The 21,563-nt window shown below is 50.4% G+C and overlaps 2 protein-coding genes and 1 long non-coding RNA gene across 7 annotated transcripts in view; 2 read left to right on the forward strand and 1 right to left on the reverse strand.

The window, feature by feature from the left end:
* The first annotated feature begins 70 nt into the window (after positions 1-70).
* On the forward strand, positions 71-5,247 carry DDOST (dolichyl-diphosphooligosaccharide--protein glycosyltransferase non-catalytic subunit). The gene is made up of 11 exons (XM_075172022.1): positions 71-230; positions 772-882; positions 1,155-1,241; positions 1,628-1,731; positions 2,616-2,710; positions 3,095-3,188; positions 3,621-3,769; positions 4,068-4,215; positions 4,356-4,476; positions 4,580-4,686; positions 4,769-5,247. Exons 1-11 carry the CDS (start codon positions 92-94, stop codon positions 4,916-4,918), a joined length of 1,305 nt encoding a protein of 434 aa, XP_075028123.1. The 5' UTR covers positions 71-91; the 3' UTR covers positions 4,919-5,247.
* LOC142092249 (uncharacterized) overlaps positions 5,030-21,563 on the reverse strand; it is a 30,868-nt gene continuing 14,334 nt past the window's right edge. Inside the window, exons 4-5 of the long non-coding RNA XR_012676984.1 lie at positions 10,556-16,275; positions 5,030-6,530 (exon numbers count right to left, since the gene is read on the reverse strand). This is a non-coding gene — a long non-coding RNA (uncharacterized LOC142092249). The remainder of the gene's footprint in view (positions 6,531-10,555; positions 16,276-21,563) is intronic.
* Positions 6,003-21,563, forward strand: part of LOC142092212 (protein DDI1 homolog 2) — a 24,801-nt gene continuing 9,240 nt past the window's right edge. For 4 of the 5 annotated variants that reach the window (XR_012676965.1, XM_075171994.1, XM_075171992.1 and 1 more), the window contains exons 1-8: positions 6,003-6,198; positions 10,769-10,898; positions 11,935-12,165; positions 14,526-14,652; positions 16,772-16,899; positions 17,495-17,623; positions 19,209-19,312; positions 19,716-19,905. Coding sequence is in view for 3 of the 5 variants with exons in the window: in XM_075171994.1 (XP_075028095.1) it covers positions 6,061-6,198; positions 10,769-10,898; positions 11,935-12,165; positions 14,526-14,652; positions 16,772-16,899; positions 17,495-17,623; positions 19,209-19,312; positions 19,716-19,905 (1,177 nt within the window). In the remaining 2 variants the exon portion in view is untranslated. Of the gene's footprint in view, positions 6,199-10,768; positions 10,899-11,934; positions 12,166-14,525; positions 14,653-16,771; positions 16,900-17,494; positions 17,624-19,208; positions 19,313-19,715; positions 19,906-21,563 lie in introns of those variants that run through there. The other variant, XM_075171990.1, reaches the window with a different exon arrangement.

Genomic DNA, 21,563 nt, shown 5'->3' on the forward strand with positions numbered 1-21,563 from the left:
TCGGTGATTGGAAGGCGTGAGCGCGGCGCCTGGCGCTGATTGGCTGCACGCGCCCGGCCTCTTCCTGGGAAGCTTGGCGCCGTCGAGCAAGATGGCGGCGGCCGCGCTCCGTCTGTGGTGGCTCCTGGCGGTGGCGGCGGCCGGGGCTGAGGGGGGGGCCCGCACCCTGGTGCTGCTGGAGAACGGCAACCTGCGGGACACGCACTCGCTCTTCTTCCGCAACTTGGCGGGTAGGGCTCAGGGAGGCGGCTGAGGGAGGAGACTGGGGTTCGCTGGGGCTGAGGGGGGGCGGTTGGGGTCCCCTGGCCAGGCTGAGGGAGGAGATCAGGGTCCCCTAGGGGCGAGGGTGGCGGTTGGGGTTCCCTGGTCAGGCTGAGGGAGGAGATTGGGGTCCCCTGGTAGTGAGGGGGGGCGGTTGGGGGCCCGTGGCCAGGCTGAGGGAGGAGATTGGGGTTCCCCGGGGGATCGGGGGGTGTTTGGGGTCGCCTGGCCTGAGGGAGCAGATCGGGGTTGTTTCCCCCGCCATGCCTGTATTTTGGGTCCCCTGCAGCGTTGGTCCCTGTTTGATGGGTGTCAGCGGGGCGTCCGTGCAACAAAGGGGCTCCTCAGGGGCTCGTCAAACCTAACCAAGCCCCAAAGGCCCCATGCCGTTTTTTCCAGAAGTCTGCTGTTTATTGGGGAAATAAAACTCAGGATCTTGATGCTGCTTTGCTGCTACGTGTGTGGATTTCGTGAAATGTGAAAGTTGTCAGTTTTGTCTTGTGGCTGCAGACAGGGGCTTCGATCTCACTTTCCGGACAGCGGATGATGCGGGCTTGTCCCTGATAAAATATGGAGAATTTCTGTATGACAACTTGATCATCTTCTCACCGTCCATAGAAGGTAAATACGCGAGGGGAAAACTCAAGCGCTTTTGAAGCTTGGTGGCATTTTTGGAAGGGGATTTCCAACTGTTTTGTGAATTTTAATTAAATCTTGCGCTTTAGGTGTTATCCTTTTTGGCTTGTGCCCGGTAGCAAACTGCAGATACATCCAGGCCTTTAACGGTGGTTCTTTCAGCCACGATAAAAATGATTTCGTGTTTTGCTGTGGTTTAATTCTGCCGGGGTATTATTTCTGAGAACTAGTCATGAATTTCTGGCGTGCGCTTTCAGATTTTGGTGGAAACATCAACGTGGAGACCATCACTGCTTTTATCGACGGCGGCGGCAGCGTCCTTGTCGCTGCCAGCTCAGACATCGGTGAGTACAAACGCTCGTCAGAGCAAATTAGCGCATTTCAGCCATTTCTTGTAACAGGTACCTACGCTGCTTACGCTCTGCAATGAGCAAATAGTTTATTCATCCTTCTCTGAGTTCCTGCAACAAAAATGGTGAGAAAACGCTGTTTCTTGTTTCTTGTTGTGAACCTTAAGGTTTGTACTATAAGGAAATGGGTGATAAATAGCCTTTTTTTTTACATTTTGAATGGGAATGTAGCTGGGAGAGGTTGGGTTGCTCCTTGGGGTTTGGCTGGTAGAGTGTTGAACGCGTGACTCTAAGCTGAACTTACTTTTTATTTTGAGTGTTGGGACTGGCGTCGCGTCCCGAACACGCTGCCTAACGGAGAATCCGATTTGTCCTTCCAGGCGACCCGCTGCGAGAGCTGGGCAGCGAGTGTGGGATCGAGTTTGATGAGGAAAGGACGGCTGTCATCGACCATCACAACTACGATATATCCGACCCCGGCCAGGTAAGTGGGTTTGCCTGCACGTTTCGGGTTTTTTAATGAGGACTTAGGTGTAAAGGTTTGGGGATGAATCTTCTGTCCTTGTTTTCCCTTTTTTCTTCCGTCCGTTCTCCGTTTTCTCACCTTCCTCCCAAGAAAGTCCTAAATAGCTCTGCTTGACAGCATGACATAACACTACAAAGCTGTGCTCGTTTGGGGTCTTTGCCCTCAAATCCATCTTTCTGAATTTCCCGGGTTTGATCTTTCTGCCGCCCTGAGTGATCCCAAACTGTCGCGGTGTCTCAGGCAGCCGCACCACGACTAACGGTGGTGTTGAACCACTCTGAAGTGTGTGTGTGGGAATTTCGCCTGTGGGTGAAGCGCGTCAGATACGGAGTGCGATGCTTCGGCTGTGGGGAGGGGGATTTTCAGTCCCAGAGACCAGTATAGAAATGTACACATTTCTATGATTTTTTTTCCCCCCCAGTGTCATCCAGTACTTTAAAATTAAAACCTATATTAAGGTCTGAACTTAATATGCTCTGCTAACTTTTAATTTAGACTTAACTAAGCAGTACATGGATGTTGTCCATGTTTAAGGATGAAAGGTGCTAGATATGGGGAAGTAAAATACTGTAGGTATTGCTGTCTTTATCAAAAGGTGGTTTATATTTCCTTTTGTATCAGTATTAATTTGATTTGATCATAATTAAACAAAAAAATGTTGGATTTCTGCTTTTCAACTGAATTGTAACCTTCATCCAATAGCTGCTCAGTTTCAATTGTCTGTAAAAACAAAGTTAACCTCCAAATAACACGAGAAGCTGTCGCTTGCCCTTAGAACCTGGCAGACCTCAACCCACCGGCCCGTGCCGCGCGTTCACGCCGATCTCTCTCGTTTCTCCCAGCACACGCTCATAGTCGCAGACGCTGAAAATCTCCTGAAGGCCCCCACCATCGTGGGGAAAGCGGCGCTGAACCCCATCCTTTTCCGAGGAGTCGGGTAAGCCGCCTGCGGCGCGGCGTGGGGAGTGAGGTGGGGTGGCTGTTGTTGGGGAAGCGGAGCAAAAATACCGGTGTCACCGCGAGGTAAGCGTAGGGTTGGCTGGCGGTGACTCTTAACACGAGCAATCTCTCTTGATTTCAGTAACAATAAAAAGAAAATCTCCAAAGCAGCTTAGTTGTTGACTTATCAACATTTTTTAACGCAAATTAGTGAAGCTTGACTATATATCTTGAGGAAATATTTCATTTCTTGGTGTGTGCAGTTGTCTCGCCGTATCCGAAGGGTGAGGAGGTTCGCGTGGTTGGGTCGGTGGCTGCGCCTTCCTCTGGGCGTGGGGGGCCCGGGGGGTCTTCGTGCCGCTCACGGTGCCTCTCCCTGCAGGATGGTGGCTGATCCTGACAACCCGCTGGTGCTGGACATCCTGACCGGCTCCTCTACCTCCTACTCCTTCTTCCCGGATAAGCCTATTACTCAGGTACGCTGGGTTACTTTCTCCCCTCTCCTGGGCTGTACTTGTACGATTGAGTCCCTCAAATGCCAGCAACTTGGAAATATCCTCGAGTGTTCAGTCTCCTGATGGATTTTTGAAAGCGTCAGGCTGTCGTCTGCTTTCCGACATTGCCCTGGGAATCTTCCTCTTGGCTTTTTGGTGGTGGGAAAACGTCCCACCAAAGCGCAAGGGATGCTTTGGAAGAAGGGCCAGCCTGGATCGCGGTGTTTCTCCTGGTTTCATCCCAGGAGAGGGCGGAAGCTGCGAATCCACCACTGGTTATTCTGAGCTTCTTGCTTTCAACTTAATTGTGGACTGCGCTAGCTACAGTCAGACTGTTCCACCCCGCAGCGAACCGGAGAGTAACTCTCCTTTAATTATCCCTAAATTGGCTCTTCTAAACACATTCCTTTTCAGTACCCGCACGCTGTCGGGAAGAACACCCTTCTGATTGCGGGACTCCAAGCCCGGAACAACGCCCGCGTTGTTTTCAGTGGCTCCTTGGATTTCTTTAGCGACGCCTTCTTCAATTCCGCTGTGCAGAAGGCTACCCCTGGCTCCAAGAGGTACGTCGGCTTCCTGGCGTCCCTGGCTGAGGAATATTTGGGGAGCCGTTTGATGAAGAAAGTCCTGGGAAACAGGCAACAAATATTCATGTTATGGGCAACGGCAGAAAGATTGAATTAAATCGGGGGTGACGCGTTCCTTTGGCCTTGTGGAACAAAGTGCTCTGGGAAGCAATTCCCTCCCTTAACCCCGGCTAGCGTTTTGTTGCTTTCACATCTGTTAATTGTTTGGTTTTTGGCATGCGTTGTGTCCATTCGGCGTGGCTGCCATCCTTTCTCAGCCTTCCTTCGTCCGTAGATACTCGCAGACGGGTAATTACGAGCTGGCTGTTGCCTTGTCCCGCTGGGTGTTCAAGGAGGAGGGGGTGCTGCGCGTCGGAGCCGTGTCCCACCACCGCGTGGGGGAACTTGCGCCTCCCAATGCCTACACCGTCACCGATCTCGTGGTAAGGCCGCCTGCTTGGAGCCTGCGGCGCGGGCGGGAGGGGACGTGGCAGCTGAAAAAGAAATTTGGGAGAATTTGAACTGGGAATGGTTCATTTTCAGGCAGCGCTCGTTAACCTCACGCGTTGTGGGTTCGTTCCAGGAGTACAGCATTGTAATCGAAAAGCTTTCTGACGGCAAGTGGGTCCCCTTCGACGGAGACGATATCCAGCTGGAGTTCGTCCGCATCGATCCCTTCGTGCGGACCTTCCTGAAGAGGAACGGTAGGTTTCCCCCGCCGCCCCGGCCCCGCCTTGGGGGTGTTTTTCCCGCTCGGCTTCCGCAGCTTCTCGCGTCGCCTCAACGTCGCCGCCGTCTCTTTTTCAGGCGGCAAATACAGCGTGCGGTTCAAGCTGCCGGACGTCTACGGAGTGTTCCAGTTTAAAGTGGACTATAACCGGCTGGGTTACACCCACCTCTACTCCTCCACCCAGGTAAGCGCGGTGGGAGTTCGTCGCCGGAGAGGGAAGGGTGCCCGGGCTGCCGGGCTCACGGGGCCGCGCTCTCCCCTCCCAGGTGTCCGTGCGTCCCCTCCAGCACACGCAGTACGAACGTTTCATCCCCTCGGCGTACCCGTACTACGCCGGCGCCTTCTCCATGATGGTTGGCCTCTTCATGTTCAGCATCGTCTTCCTGCACATGAAGGAGAAGGAGAAATCCGACTGAGCTCCCTGTGGGAGGAAGAGCCTTTTCCCCGGCGCCAGGCAGGGGCGGGCCGCGCTCGGGACCCTCCTTTGCCACCGTGCGAGGACTGGTAGGTGCCAGACACGCTGTGGATTTGCGTTTGGTCTTTTTATTTTTACACATGGGGGGGATTAATAGGAAAGAAAATGAAATTTTGGGGGGAAATCTGTCGCCAAAGCGTCTGCAAACGTGGAAACGTGACGCCTCTGGTCTTGTTCCTTGATGAGTTCGCGATGTTTGTCTCGCCCCACCCCTGGAATGGTTTCGATTCGAGATAAGCTCCTTTTCCAAATAAAGTCTCGTTCCTCTCCTGGGTTGAAGCAAAGTGGATTCACCGTGCGCGGCTTTCGGCCACGTCCCCGGACTTGCGGGTGGCACTTGAGGGACGCGTCCCTGCGTCCCCCTCGCCAGCTCGGGGTGTTCCCTGGGGTGGGCTGTGAGGGAACAGTCGGATGGCGCTGAGGCTGGAGCACACCGGAGGCAAAAGGGGGTGTCGGGGGTGCACGGAGGGGCTTGGGGCACCCCGAAAAGCGCACCGAGGGGTCCGGGGTCTCACCAAAGGCACTCTGAGGAAGACGGTGCACCCCGAAAGCCACGCTGTGCCCCAAAAAGCAAACGGGTGGGTTCGGGGACACCCCTAAAGGCTCACCGAGGGCCTTGGAGCACCCCAAAATGCACGCCGAGGGGTCTGGGGAGGACAAAGCCGCCGGGAGACGCGACCCCGAGGGAAGCGGGGCGAGGCGGAGGAGCCGAAGGGGGAGCAGCGGCTCTCGGGGTGTGCGGGGGCTCTTTCGGGGTGGAGGAGGGGGAGACGGCGGTGGGGTTTCCTCCGTCCCTGCCTGCAGGGTGCGGGGCCAGAGGCACCGGTGCGTACGAGCGGTGAATAAGGGGACGGGGGCTTGGGGCGCGGGGACCCCCGGGCCACAGGCCCCGCCCACGTGCCGCCGCAGGGAGAAGGGGGCGCCCCCCGGCTGCCGCCAGGCGCCCACTGATTGGTCGAGCGCCCGTGATTGACAGCCGGCCCCTGACCCGGCGGGGCGGGCGCTTTGCGACGGCGGCGCTTGACGGCGGCGGCGGCGGCACTTGGCGGCGGCGGGGCCGGTGGCGGAGGCGGCGGGTCGGCCATGCTGCTCACCGTGTTCTGCCTGCGCCGCGACCGCAGCGAGCTCACCTTCTCCCTCCAGGTGGACGCCGACTTCGAACTGCAAAACTTCCGGGCGCTCTGCGAGCTGGAGTCCGGTATCCCGGCGGCCGAGAGCCAGGTCAGGCCCTGCCCGCCCACGGGCCCCCCCGAGAACCGGGGCAGGGCCCGGTCGTCACCTCCCTCCGCCCCGGGGTTGGGGTCCCCTGGGCTGGGAACGGCTGTTCCCAGGGTCTGTGTCCCCCCGGGGCCTCCGCCCCGCCGGATCCCGGAGTTTGGGGGTTATTTGGGGGGGGGGTCCCTCCCCGCGCCGACCTTTCGGTTTTGGGGAGAAACGCGTCCCTTTCCCGCAAAATCCTCTTCTTCCCCTCGGGAGAGCGCTCTGGGTCCCCGGTGAGGCGATGTCTTACCGGGGTCCCTCCGGGAAAGGCTCGGTCTCCTCCTGCGGTGGAGCTGAAAAGGAGAAGAAAATGTTGATTTTTTTTTTTTTTCTTTAATTGAGTTTTCAGAGGAATTTGGTGTCTTAACAAGGAAGGATTTGGAGCGAGAGGAATGGGAGTTGGAGAGTGGGGAAGGTGGAGGCCCGCGGTCTCCTCAAACCCGAGGGAACGAGGCTGAAACGTTCGGGAAAGGGTTTATTTATCTCATCAAATTCCTGCTCGAGTCTGGGGCGCAAAGAGCAGATTGAGGCTTTTTCCCCCTTTTTTTCTTACAGGTGTGGGGACCGAAGGGCGCGCCCGCCCGGTTTCCCCCAGCAAAGATCCCCCTCCCGCCCGAATTCGGGGCTCGCTCGTCGCGAGCGTGCCAAAACACACAGCACGCTGCGGCGTGGGGGCGGCTCTCGTCCGTCTGTCCGTCCGTCTGGGGTTTACTCACTATTTTGGGTTCAATCCCGCTTATTTTTTTGCGATTTCTACCCGTTTATCAGCGGGGCGACGCGTTGCTGGACAGGGCAACGTCGGCTCCTTTTCTGCCGGCCGCGCCTGGCAGAGTTTGCAGAGTTTTGTGGCCATCGCTTTTGCTTCCCGAGCCTTTTCCTAGTCTAAATTAATAAAGAATTTTTCCAGTCAAGCGAATATTGGTCAGCGATGGGGAAACGGCTGAAGGGCAGCCCTCGGGGGGGAGCCGTGTTCCCTCGCCGGGCAGGTTCCCAGTGCTTCACCCGCGGTGTCTTGCTTTACCTCCGCCTTTGGCGAGCCTTTTATTTTGGGATGAGAGCTTGGTTTTGAGAGGGAAGCGGTCTCCAAAACAGGGGTAGAAAATCAAGGTGAGGTGGATTTTCCTTTAGGGGAAAAACTCTTGATTTTTGGTAGAAAGCAAGAAACCTCATGTAAAGGTTCCCATCTGCTACGCTCCCGCAAACCCCCCGTGTCTGTGTCACAGCCACCAGCAAGGCACCCACATTCGCGGCCGCTAACAGGGACAATCTCCACGCGTGGGACTCTGCGAGCGCTCGGCGGCTTCGGTATCTCCGGGCGCGTGGAGCGTAAACTCCTCGTCGTCAGCTTTGTCCCCCTTGCGTCAGGGCGACCTGCCAGCTCTGGGTCTATTTTAGGATAACGAGGGGTCACGGATTTTTCTGCCTGTATTTTGCCGGGAGTTGCCTTGCTTTGAGTTTTTATCCCACCGCAATTAAACTGCTGTGGAGTTTTGCGATTATATCAGCCGCAGGTAACAGGGATCAGCGCTGTGCTTTTTGTAACCACCTCTGCTTTCCTTCTGCTCACCCATCTGCCGTTTATGCATCATCTTGCTTCCTTTTTTTTTAACGTTTTCTAGCCATGTATTTATTGTTCCTTTCTCTCCCGTTTCTGCCCAGTGAAGTGTTTTGAGGACCTTCAGTGGGGAGAAAGTTATAAAAATACAAGTTATCGGTGAAGCAGCCTGTTGCGTAGAAGGATTTTGCGTGCTCAAACCATCCTCCACAAACAGAATTACATTTACCAAACTTGGTGGTTTACTGCCGTTCTTTACTGCTATTTTTCCGTAACCAAGGCGCACGTTGCATTAAAGGTGTCATGTTGGCGCAAAAGGGAGGATGAATTTAATAGTACGGGTTGTGCAGGGCGGAGCAAACCACAGCTGTTAATCCCAGCCTTATTCTCAGCTGTTTTGTGAAATTAATTCTGGGTGCTGCAGTTTGGGGTGGAGGTGAGCAGGGGGCTGCGAGGTTTCCGAGGGATGGCTGCGGTCGCAGGGTGCGGAGGGCGGCGTGAGATAACGGGGACGGCTGCTGGCGGGCTGTGGTGATAAGAGGAGCTGGGAGAGGGAGGGGAAGTAATTCAGCTCGCTGCGGTTTCCTCCACGCATCGAGACGGTGGTGTTTCTGGAGAGGAGATGGGGAGGCTCTCGGCAGAACCGCGTTCTTCTGGCAGCGCCGTTATTTCCTTCGTTTCGCTCTTTTTACGCGCTGTGCGTCTCCTGTCGTTGGCTGTGCGTGGCCGTGCACAGGAAGATTTAACAGGTTCTGGGTTTGGATTGATTTATGGCTGCTGGTGGTATCTGGCACTCTTGATTTGGGTTCCTCGCTCCATGAGGAGGTTCTATGCTGTGGCATCATGCAAAATCCACCCGTCGTGCGGTCTCAGTGCCTGCATCCCTGCCCAGGCCACCTCCAGAAGAGCCCGTGTCCGGCACCTGGCCAGCCTACAAGCTCGCCTTCTAAAATACGCTACAAACCAGATAACCAAAACGCAGCAAAATTAAATCAGTTTGTTTTAACAGTAGAGCGGAATGGGTCAAAAATGTATTAAGCCGTGCTGCTAATGGATGTAGAGTGCGTGCTGGGCGCTTGATTCATTGTGTGAGGTGTTAAGGCCGAACACTCATAAATCCAATCCCAGCTAGATGACAGAGGTAAAACCTCACTTAAACTTATTACCTTGTCTCTTCCAGAGTGTCTGCGCAGGGAAACTGCCATTTAAGATTTGCACGTGCAGCTCGGATTTATTACAAGCTTGCTTTCTCTGCGGGCAGCGGCGTTACTGAGTCAGGCCGGGCGGGACGCGTCCGGTAATGTGAGAGGATGCGCTGGGACTCTTCCCATCACAAGCTAACCTTAATTATGCCAGCAATGTCTTGCAAACCATCGGAGCAGGGACTGCGTGCCTTAATATAGCTTGCAAACAGACCCGTGTTTGCTTAGGAAGGGACCCAGTCTGGTGCAATACTGCTGAGGCTGTTAAGTGTGTCGTTAATGAGAAGGTAGGAAGCTCGTGCTTGTTTCTAATTGTGTGTGTTTCTCTGATTCTGATGGCTCTGATTGCTGTCGTACGTGGTTCTTATTATTTTTGCTTTTTCTGTCTTGTCTTACTTTGGCATCTCCGCTCTTAGAGTGCATTAGTGGGATTCTCTGTAATATTTCTGAGTTGCTGCAGTACAGCAGTGAAAGTCTGTAGCGTCTTCCAGACCTAAGCGTAGTAATTGTTTTTTTTCGATCTTCTATTTGGATCTGCTACTTGCGATAGCACTGGGTAGAGCCGTAGCCCATCCACGCTGGGCCGCGAAAGCGTCTCCCACGCGGCTCTGCCAGTCCCGACCTGCGGCAAACCTGTTGTTGCTGAACCGGCCTTTTCCAGACCCAGAGAGACGCGGTCTTGCTAAATGAGGGGGTAAATGTGAAATTCAATCGTATGCCCGACGGGTTTAGGCCGAGTTCTTCGGCGCTTCTTGCTTTGGACTCCTGCCAGGGGTAGGAGGCTGTTGAACCGATCTGCCTAGTCTCGTTGCGCTCCGATGAAGGCGCAGAAACCTTAATGTTTAGCAGATACCGTTTCTGGGAACTTTTGTTCCCATAAAGCACATCTTTATTTTATTTTTCTTGCTTCCCTGTAATTTAGGACATCTGTAGGTATTACAGATCTAATGTTAACAGAAATGTTCCCATGGTGATTATTCATTTTTGTCTCAATATGTTTTTATGTTTAATCTGCGGACCCCTTGTTAAGTCAGATTATCATAATAGAAAATGATGTGACTTTGTGTTTTATAGTCAAAAGAAGTTAATTCCCCGCCAGGGACTGACTGCAGTCTCGGGAGTGGTGTCTTTGGGTGCTGAACCTTCGAGTCTGGATAGAGTTACATCACTGACGTAAACTGGAAATCACTGAGCTAATCATTGAGGTCCCTGTAAAACTGGTTATTCTTGGGAACTGTGTGGGAAAAGGCAGAGATCATAGGTATTGGGCTGGATCATCCACGGATCAATCCTGATCGACGATGCCAGCATGTGTGCACTGGGTCCTTGGTCAGCAGGTGCTGACTGGGGAGGAGATAACGCTGTAGAAGACGGCCATGACTTGTGTAATCATAGAGATTGGATTTTGGAAGTGTGTTGCAAACGGCCCTGGTGCAAGGCTTTCCTTCTGTTTCCTGGCCTCTAATTAAGAGAGACCTGCCCTCCTCCGAGGTGCTGGGTTTCGAGAAACCACTGCCGGGTTTCGGTAAGACCAACTCTGTGTCGTCGTCCAACCACTTACTTGTTGAGGTCTTTCTGTGCCTGAGGTAGAGGTGCTTTGGCAGGGCCTGCCCGCGCCCGTGGCGAGAATTGCACACCTTTCCTTCTGAAGCTTGAGATGGGTCCAGAGGATTTACCAGAACGCTTTCCTAAAAAAAATAAAAATTAAAAAACCCCAAGACGTTGTTTGCTTTGTCACGCGTGGTGTTTTTCACTGCACTCTCTCCATGAACAGATAGTCTATGCGGAGCGGCCTCTAACTGACAACAACAGATCTTTGGCCTCCTATGGCTTGAAAGATGGGGACGTGGTGATTTTGCGACAGAAAGAGACGGTAGAGCCGCGGCCCTCCATCCGTTTCCCAGGTGAGAAAGGATTTGCGCTAACTTTTGCTCTGAGGGTGCCAAGATCTCAATATTTATCAAACACCAAGTCCGTCTCTTGTCTCTTTAGTACCTCGCTGGGCAAAACACTCAGGAAGCGAGGGTGGCTAGGGGTGAGGCAGGGGGCTTTTAAAATTAGCTAAAGGGCTTGTTATTTTATATTTTTTTTATTCTAAGGAAGCGAATACCATTTTACTCTTCTTTTGGGAAAATACAGAGAAAGCAAGGAAGGTAACTGGTTCAGAACAGCAGTTTTTGTAAAGGCATGTGAATTTTCATACGACCGCTCGGTGTGATGGTGCAATAATGTGCAGTCTGTGCGGCTCAGACACATGAAAAGGCTGTTGCGATGTGCGCTCTGAATCTCTACTGTGAAAAAAACCCAGAGAAGCCGCATCTTAACAAACCCAGTTGCGCAATCGTGCGTACAGGCGAAAGGCTCCTCAGACGGCATCTGCGTGGGGCCTGGCTCCTGTGTCCTGCCTTTGTCCTAGCAAATCCCCCATCATAAAATATCACTGGAAAAGAAGGTACCGCTGGCTGAGAAGGGTGTGGGAGCGTTGCTCGAGATCCTCGTCCTCCTGCCTCAGCTGGAGGATGGGTACCTGCAATGCAGGTCTGCAGAAATGTTACTTTTTTTTTTTCCTCCCCTGCTTTTTTTTAATCCGAGAGATTCAGAAGTGCCTTAGAGACACTGGGTTTAGCCTTGCGATCCCTCCGTGTGGCATTCACGTTTGTGAAGCTGGAAGTAACTAGTCTGCAATTCAGTAAGTGCATTTCAGGGGATAAAAAATGGGCCAGATAGACGGCTAGACCAGTTACATAAATACGTGCTAGCATTCCTAACCCAGTAACCTGAGTACCTGGCTGTGCTTCCGACATGAATTGCTATTCGCAGAATCCGGTCTAATACTGTAGGATTAAGATCGGCTCATCCTTCCTGCTGTTTTTCCACTGCGTTTTTCAAGCAGAATTGTAAACGTGAAGCGCCGACACGTCTGACCTCTTTTCCCTCAAGGTCTGCCGAGGATAGACTTCAGCAGCATCGCGGTTCCTGGGACGTCCACTCAGCAGCATCAGCCACCAGCACAGCGTCTTCGCCCGTCGCCTCCCGATGCACCTTCGTTCCCTCAGGGTTTGGACAATCCGGCGCTGCTACGGGAGATGTTGCTTGCGAATCCCCACGAGCTGTCCCTGCTGAAGGAGCGCAATCCGCCCTTGGCGGAAGCGTTGCTCAGTGGAGACCTCGGTAAGTTGGGCTTTTCATCTGCGGGAAGTGTTTTTAAATCCGTTTGAGCTCAATTCTAATAAAAGGCAGCCACAGGTTTTTAGCTAGCTGGGATGTTCGCTGCCAGCTCACTGATGATGCTGATAAAAGGTGCCAGTTGGGAGTACTCAAGGCAGAGTTCCTCTCCTTCTAACAAGACTTGGGCATATTTCTCGTGCTTGGCTTTTTTAATTTCCTCTATCCCCTACTTTGAGATGCAGAGATAAGTTGAGTTTTGTGAAGACAAGTGGCTCAGCTCCCGATTTTTATGCTAAGACTCTCCAATGCACGTTTTCCAATCATGGAAAAAAGTTGCGTTTGCTGCATCCCAGAGCCCACCGAGACCTCAGTAGAGAGCGCTACACTGTAAAACCAACTCTGTCCGTAGTGATTAGCTGCTGTGGAAGTGGATGTCAGAAAGGGAGAGGAAAAGGAACAAGCAAATAGTGTCTTTAGGGAGCTTTTTCAATAGGAATAGTCATAAATGTTAAATTTCTGTTATCTTGAAAGTGTTCACATATTTTGGGCACGCTTGAAGCCCAGTACTGTGTCCTTCACTTCCTCTGCAGGCGAGTAGCTGATGTTGGTCCCTCATTCTTCATGTGATGAAAGCTTTGAACTCCAGTGTCCTTTCAGTATGAAAACAGAGTGGTGTTTTGGGCATCAGAAGATGCGCCTCTAAACATCTGCAAGATGTTAGTTAGGAAATAAATCCTGTGGAGTTGGGGGAAATGAATGAAGAGAAGGAGCTTCTAGCAGGAGACTTTTTCCGCATCCAAGGTTACATCCTAGTGATTTCTCTCTGTCAAAGGAAGCTAGAAAGGAACTTGCATGGATATTGTCTGCCTATTTCATTTTTTAATTCTGACTTTAGTTCAGATCCAGAGTTAAAATGGTGTCCTTTGCGCTCTCGGCTTCTTCACACCTCTTGCAAGCGCTGTGTCTGTAGCGCGGGAGTTTTTCCCATCACCTTGAGAAGATACGCTGCTCTCGGCACAGAAAACAAGAGGTTAAGCCCAAGACACCCAGAACCGGCTCATCTGCTGATCTGTCTTGTCTCGTTGTGCACATTAAACTTTGAACCAGATGTGCTTTTGTAGTCCCAAACCGCCACAGTGGGCTGTCAGAAGGAAGTGGTTTGATCTGGTTCTGCTCTCATCGTTCTGTACTGCTGCTATCGGTGCTTGGGCACAGATCCAGTTCAGCTCTGGCTCTGATGCCCAAATACACACATAGCTACATGCCATGTGACTGTGCTGGATGCACCTGCTATACAGATGCCTAATTTAAAAACAAACAAACAAACAAACAAGAAAACATACCCAATGCCTTCCTGAACATGTAACAGCCTTTGAGCCAGAGAGGTTCTTCATGGGAACTGCGTTTCTGGAAGCAAACCCACAACCTTCTCTGTTTACAGAACTTAATTTATTGCCAAGTCCTTTTGGGGAACGTACGTGATCACATCCAAGTAGTGAATAATAGCCAGAGGCCATCCAAAAAGCAGGGATCTAAGATCTGTGTCCTTAAAATGTGCGGCCAGACTTTGTGAAGCAGGTGTCCCGCCTAGGACCTCTTGATTTCAGTGGTAGGCATTCAGCTTTAGGGATCATAATATCTGTGTCTTTGCCTATGTTGCTTGGGTTTAAAGTCAGTTTTGTTGTTAGCCTTTTTATGTCTTACAATTTTGCATTTGCTCTTTGCTGGATCTACAGACTGTTATTTTACTGGGGATTGCTGAGTGCAAAACGTGATAGATTTTGCAAGCTGTTCGTGTAGATGGGCCGTCTTACTGAGAGCTATGAACTCTCGCTTCTATCCCTGTCTGAAGCTTTTCAAAATACACGTGCACTCAGGCTTCTCCTTTGAATTGTGTAAGTTCCGTAGTCCTGATTTCTGCTTCGGGTCTCACTTATCTGCTGGTTTTGCAGCTGGTTTTCTTGGAGTATTGTGTAGGCAATTCTTGTTGCAATAGAAGAATGAATTCCTGTTTTAATGGCAGTTCTTTGTTTTAAATATTGTTGTCTTCATGTTTTTTCCATTTTTCTTCCATATAAAAATGTATGTCCAAGGAAATTGAGTTTGATTGTGCGGGGTTTGGGTAGCAGGCACAAGGAGAAGGAGCTCTGTCCAGTTGCTTTTCATCTCAGCGGGTTCCCAAGTTTGCCACTGATCCTTTGAGGTCCATCCATGCTGCCTTCAGATGAAGCCTTTTTTGCGTGTGCTGCTGAGTCTACCCCTGAGAGCATGCTGGCATAAAAAGAAGAGTTTGCTGTGCCAGAACTCGATTTGTAAGAATAATTTCCAGTAAAAAGGATTTCTGTATCTCCTTGTTACTGCAGAGAAATTCACCAGGGTGTTGCTGGAGCAACAGCAGGACCGAGCCCGGCGGGAGCAGGAGAGGATCCGACTCTATTCAGCTGACCCTTTTGATCTCGAGGCGCAGGCCAAGATAGAAGAAGACATAAGGTAGCAAACCAACGTCGCTTGCAGGCTTTGGAGGTCTTCGTGGTGCTTTTTTCCACAGGGTGCTTTCATCCATGGTGCTTTTTCCTTGGAGGATGCAAGGAGTGTGTTTAGATCCTGCCTTAAGATGTTTCCAGAGCAATGCTCTGAGCCACCTTTGTATGTGGGAAGGTTGGGAATCGGGGACATGTAAGCACGCTCCATCCTTTAGATGTATCCAGCTGAGCACGGATCGTGAGGTGGCAGCACCGCTGTCCATGCGTGTGATGTCCCAGAGGTGTCTAAGCTGGTCTGCTCTGAAACGAGCACTTGTGGAAAGCACTTAGCCGAGACCCTCCTGAGAGGTGGCACTTGGGTGCCTCGGGCGTGTTTTGAACCGGAGAGCTGGGCCTGTGTTAGTCTCTAAGCTGAGCTCTCTGCACAGCAACGTGGCGTCATTTCTCCCAGCTGCCTTTGAGATTTGGTTTTGCGTACTGCTAATTGTTTTGTCTCTCTGGCTAATTCCAGACTCTGAACATCACTGCTGTCAGAAGAGATGTTCTGTAGAAATACGTTCTGCTCATCAGCGCTCGCTCCCTCTTGCTGTCTTCCAAATGTAATTGCATTGGGCTGAGGCTAGGTTTCTTAAATTGAGTGATAAATCCGTGAGTCAAAACATGACTGGTGTTTTTTTCCCCGATAAAGAAATGTCTTTGTGATATGGGCTCATAGTTGGTCATAACCAAAATTCATTTGTGATAAGAGTCATTCTTGCATTATGACTGACAAGGTGTTGGTGCTGGATAAATGCTTAGCTTAGCAATGCAGAAAAATATACATTTGTAGATAGCAAAACATTGCTCGGAGGCATAGGAACGCTTTCCTTCCTCCATAGATGAGGTGACGGATAAAGGTGATGTGCCCAAGGCTGTGCAGCTGTTAGGGAACAGTTTGGGCATCTAGCAGGCCCCAGATTTCACACGCCACTTAGTTTCCCTGAACTCCTTGCTTAATTAGATGCGCTCTGCCCAAGATTGATTGGAAGCTATTGCAAGCATCGTATTTTTTGAGACACGTCTCTGTCCTTCAAGTGGAGAGAGTGTCAAGCACAGAGAAAACAGAATAATGGATTTGACAAGAAAACAAACTGAAGATTAACCACTGTATATCCGATTTAAGCTTAAATAATAAAAGACAGGACAACGTGTGGCTCTTTGTTTCACGGGTATATGAAGCGGGACAGACTGGCAGTGGGGTAGCAGGGTGCTTGAGCTCCCAAGCAAGCCAGGTCTCGGATGCCGTTAGCTGTTTGCCTTCCCCACCAAGAAACCACGTCTACCCATCTTGTTGTGGGAAGGCTACCGCAGTACAGGAGATGGGTAAGAGAGGAGCTTGGGGTTTTTCCCCTTCCCCTACTGAGGAGGAAAAATGAGATGGCATCAAAATTGGAAGCCCTTTTCCCTTTTTGGTAGATAAACCTATTTCGGATGCAGTCGCTACGGATACCCACCACTTCCAAGATTACTGTAGGGGCCGTGAGGGGCTTCTTGAAGAGTGTTTCTTCTGTAGGCTTGAACTTGCAGTGAGGGCTTGTGCTCACGGTGGTGTTCTCGCTGCGGTTTTGCTCACCTCCCTCCCTTCCTGTGCCTGGAAAAGGAAAGATACCAGAGAAACGTTGGAGGATTTTAATGTTCAGCTGCTGTGTGGGATTCCAGCGTTGTAGCTACTGGCAACATCTTCATCGTGTGCCCTCAGCGCTGTATTTTAGAGTGACTAATAAATACGCAGGTTTTTCGCTCACACGTTCTCCAGGTTAACTCTGTGGTGACAGGTTCCTGTTGCAAACAGAAGGTTGTCAGGTGCTGTTGTGTGAGTTAGGCAAGGTGTTGGAAGGAGCAGTCTTCATGGCTGCTGGGGAGCGACTTGGTGTCTCTGGATTAAGCCAAGATCATTACTAGCAATCCCTCTGCTAAGAAGGCTATGTTTAGCTAAAGAAGCAGTCTTTGTTGTGGTTTAAACATGGTGTTTGTAAGGTGAGCTGCAGCGGGTGGGATTACCAGATCTGTTTGTAAGTCAGAGGGATGCTTCTATGGTTTGGCTGATGGAAGGTCTGATTTTTCTCTCTTTTCTGCATTATATTCAGGCAACAAAACATTGAAGAAAATATGACGATAGCAATGGAAGAGGCCCCCGAGAGTTTTGGCCAGGTGGTGATGCTGTATATTAACTGCAAAGTCAATGGACATCCAGTGAAAGCCTTTGTTGACTCAGGTGAATTGCCCCCATTTTCATCTCTTTCTCTGCGCTCTCCTTTCCCTCACCAAGGGAGACTGTAAACGCTCCGGAAGTTTTGCCCAAAAATTCCATAATAAAGCACTGCATTACAAGATTTTGAAGCACCTAATTAAAACCTGATAGCAGCCTGGGCATTGTTTAAGGTGTACAGAGCAAATTGTTGGGAGAAGCAGTGCGCATGAGTGCTTGAACACCCCAGATCAAGGCTCCTGAGAGAATTTCTGGGGCTGCGATGCCAGAAAGGTCACTGCCACATGTGTATCTCATCTCATTTTACAGACGGGGGGATTTCGCATGCCTTTAATGCTGCGCTTCCCGTCCACAGCCTTAAAGGGAAAGTACTTGGGGTTATTCCAGCTCTACAGTAATACGTACAGTACTGTCGGTGCTGCTCTGTGTATACACAGTCAATTCAACGCAGTGGGATTCACAGGAAGCCTTTATGCCCTAATGCAGTTGCTGATGCAGTGTGGTTTCCCGGCTGCTGAGTGCAAGATCTTAAGCCCTTCCAGGAGAGAATTTTAATTTATGATGAGCTGTCAGGATTTAACACCAATTCTGTTGCTGGTAGGTGCCCAGATGACCATCATGAGCCAAGCTTGCGCTGAAAGGTGCAACATAATGAGGCTGGTAGATCGGCGATGGGCTGGCATTGCTAAAGGTGTAGGGACGCAGAAAATAATTGGCAGAGTGCACTTAGGTAAGTACTGGCATTCTTCTTGAGGCAGCTTTAGCAGCAGTTTGACTGCATTTCCCACAATCTTGGCACCGAGGAGCATCTGGTTAAATTTTTAGAAACTCCCGCAGAGTAAAATAAAAGTGCATCTGCAATGTGTTCATTTGACTCGAGCACGGTACTCTGGCTTCTGTCTCATTTAATGCATTTTTAATGGAATTACCTTAACACCTTCAGGTGAGGGAGTCCTCAGCTCAGAGGATGCGTTCACTCTGGGTGCAAGAAACGGCGCTAATGTGAAATGGACCTGGACAACCTCAAAAAGTGGGCCCATGTGAACCTCATGAGGTTCAACAAGGCCAAGTGCAGGGTCCTGCATCTGGGTCGGGGCAACCCCCGGTATCAGCACAGCCTGGGGGATGAAGGGATGGAGAGCAGCCCTGCTGAGAAGGACTGGGGGTACTGGTGGAGGAAAAGCTGGACATGAGCCGGCAATGTGCGCTCGCAGCCCAGAAGGCAACCGTGTCCTGGGCTGCATCACCAGCAGCGTGGCCAGCAGGGCGAGGGAGGGGATTCTGCCCCTCTGCTCTGCTCCGGTGAGACCCCCCCTGCAGAGCTGCGTCCAGCTCGGGGGTCCTCAGCACAGGACAGACATGGACCTGTGGGAGCGGGTCCAGGGGAGGCCACAGAAGTGATCAGGGGGATGGAACATCTCTGCTATGAGGAAAGGCTGAGAGAGTTGGGGTTGTTCAGCCTGGAGAAGAGAAGGCTTCGGGGAGACCTTATTGCGGCCTTTCAGTATTTAAAGGGGGCTTATCAGAAAGATGGGGGCAAACTTTTCAGCAGGGCCTGTTGCGACAGGACAAGGGGGAATGGTTTTACACTAAAAGAGGGTAGGTTCAGACTAGCTATAAGGAAGAATTTTTTACAATGAGGGTAGTGAAACCCTGGCACAGGTTGCCCAGAGAGGTGGTGGATGCCCCATCCCTGGGAACATTCAAGGTCAGGTTGGACGGGGCTCTGAGCGACCTGATCTGGTTGAAGATGTCCCTGCCCACGGCAGGGGGGTTGGACTAGATGCCCTTTAAAGGTCCCTTCCAGCCCAAACTATTCTATGATTCTACAGCAGGATCTTTCCTGTTTGGGGTGGGACTGTTGGGCAGTATGAGCTGCTCAGGAAGGGTTCCAGTACAGTGGAGTGTTTCATATTCCTTTGGGAAGAGAAGGCTGGCCGTGCTCTTGTGCAGGTTTTCTGGATGAGAGACGATTGTCCTTATTGTCTGAAAAATTGATTCTTTTCGCTGTTTTTGCTTTTTAGACTTGTGCTCTAACGAGCTGTACGCAGCTTGGAGGGTTAGATAAGCAGTACTTAAGGCTTTAGAGTAGGTCAGCTTTTAAAATAATTAACTTCTTGAGACCAAGGCAGGCCTGGTAGTCCCGGGGCTTGCACAGGGCTAGACTTTCTGTGACCAAATCAGTACGTCAGAGCTCTGGTTTCAGATTTGCCCACCAGGTTTGTGCAGACCTTTCCCAGGAGGTGGAAGAGCAGCAAGTAGATTTGTTGCGCTGTAGCATTGCGAGGTGGTAACTTCTGTCCCTTGCGTTTCAGCTCAGGTCCAGATTGAAGGGGATTTCCTGGCGTGCTCCTTCTCAATCCTTGAAGAGCAGCCCATGGACATGCTTCTAGGACTGGATATGCTGAAGAGGCATCAGGTATCTTTTGAAATATTCCTAGTTAAGTGCTAAGTGCAACATAAATGCCATGCCTGTGAATTTGTTAGGATTTTTCTGGGGGGAGTTGATGGTGGATTATCTTCCAGCCAGTTATGAAAAACGTACATACACTGCATACATCATGGATAGCTATAGGGTGTCTGGCTGCTCCCTGAAGTTTTTTGCTCTCATCAAAGATGCTCAGAGCTTTCCAACTGAATGATTTATTACAAATCAAGTCATATGGAGCCCTTTGCGTATAGCTGGTGCTCTTGGCCCACTTTGCTTAGCTGCTATGAGCTCTTCCCATTGGAAATGGGTTGTTTAAACCTTGTTTCTCCTTCTTCTCTGGGAATTGACTGGCTTTTATGCAGGCCCCTGATGTCTCGATGCTCTTTCACAGTGTTCGATTGATCTCAAGAAGAACGTACTAGTGATCGGCACGACTGGCTCGCAGACCTCTTTCCTCCCGGAGGGCGAGCTCCCAGAGTGCGCCCGGCTGGCTTACGGGGCCGGGCGGGAAGACGTGCGGCCGGAGGAGATTGCAGACCAGGAACTAGCAGAAGCAATACAGAAGTCCGTAGAGGAAGCAGGTACCAGGAGGAGCCCAGTTGAAATATTAATCTGCATAGTTTTCTTGCTGTGCATCAGGATGTCTGTCGGCAGTCCCCCTGCTCAGCTCCTAGGAGATACAGTCTAATCCAGCATCAGCGAGTAAATGGTGGAGAGAAAGGGGCTTTATTCTTGCTCGTGGCCTCTAACTGCACTTCTCTCTTCCTTTCTGTACAGCAAAATCTGTCTGCATGAAGGCTTTCGGGGGTGCTTGCTCCTTAATTTGTGCTTTCCTTGCAACCTCCTACCCGCTCTGGTTTCGTGGCCTTCGAAGGTGTGGAGAAGGTTGTCTCTGGCACCCGTTCACCTGGATCGAGTTGTAGTGCCTAGTCAGGGACATGGTTCGGTTGTGCGATATTTTAGCAGCCTCACACATGGATGGAATTGTGGAGACTTCCGCAAACCCTGTTCTTAATAGCTGCAGCATATAAAAATAGAGGAGCTGTAGCAGTAAGCACAAATCTCTGGACAGAAGTTCATGACAATTTTTAGTAATAGTACTATTTCAGCATTTTTTCCTTAGAATGATGCTTGTGCCCTTGGAAAGTGAATTGCTTCTCTTATTGAAGATTACTGTTGCTCTAAATTTCAAGAGAAGCAGCTGAATTCGCATCCTAATGTGTATCATCAGCCTTAAATGTGATCTGCAAAGAGAATTTTCACCCTCCCCATAGATTTGTTCCCTGTGCCTCTGGAATCCGTAAGCTGCACAAACGCAGACTGACTGGGCTACGGAAGATTTTGGTAGCTGCAAAATTTGGTTAAGTGTAGGTGCCAAAATAGCTGAACGCTAAGCTATGAGCCAAACTGTCTGAAACTCAGATTTTCTGTTTAACTCCTCCCTTAACTTCAGCATGTGCTTTTGACTAAAGGAAAGCTTCATTATTTTTTTCCCCACTATTACAGTGAAACTGTGAATACCTCACAAAGTGTATTCCTTAGACCTTTTCCAAAACTTTTAAAGGTAACATTTTATACGCAAGTGTTTTATAGAGACTTTTGAGTTTTACTGCTAATTTTTCTTCTGAAAGCATGCAGTAAGATTCTGCTTCCCACACACAAACTCTTTGCCGGATCATGTTTAAGCTGATAAAGTTGATTTCTTCAACATTTTTATTGCTAATTTTTTAAGACTGTAGCATGCCCATATTTAAAATTGAATTGCGATAACCAGATTTAACCATTTATACGTATATATATATAACCAGTTGTAATGCACTGAAATTTTTCTTTAACACTTCCCAATTGCTGCTTGATAGTCCAAAGAGTAAGCAGTGACTTTCTTGCAAATAATGAAGTTGTTAATATTAAGGGGAGCACGGGACTGCACTTACTGGTTTGTTTGACCAATTTTCTTCCATTGTAAGAATGTAAGTTTTCCACAGATGTAAAAACCTCGAGAGGAAGGCCTGGCTTTAATGAATCGGGAAGAAATGGTTTACATGTTTGACTTCAAAGCCAAATTTGAATGCTTATTAACTTAAGTTGCAGCAAGTAGAGAGAAACACAAACATAAATTTGCCTTGATGACCTTGCCCCTGTCAGGTTTTGACATAGCTAAAGGTCGGACTCGGTAGCTTGGGCTCATGTCTCTTCACATAACCTGGCAGAGAAAATGTGCAGATGTAAATATTAGTTC

This window comes from Calonectris borealis, chromosome 23 (genome assembly GCF_964195595.1).
Source record: "Calonectris borealis chromosome 23, bCalBor7.hap1.2, whole genome shotgun sequence".
Taxonomy (NCBI): Eukaryota; Metazoa; Chordata; class Aves; order Procellariiformes; family Procellariidae; genus Calonectris; species Calonectris borealis.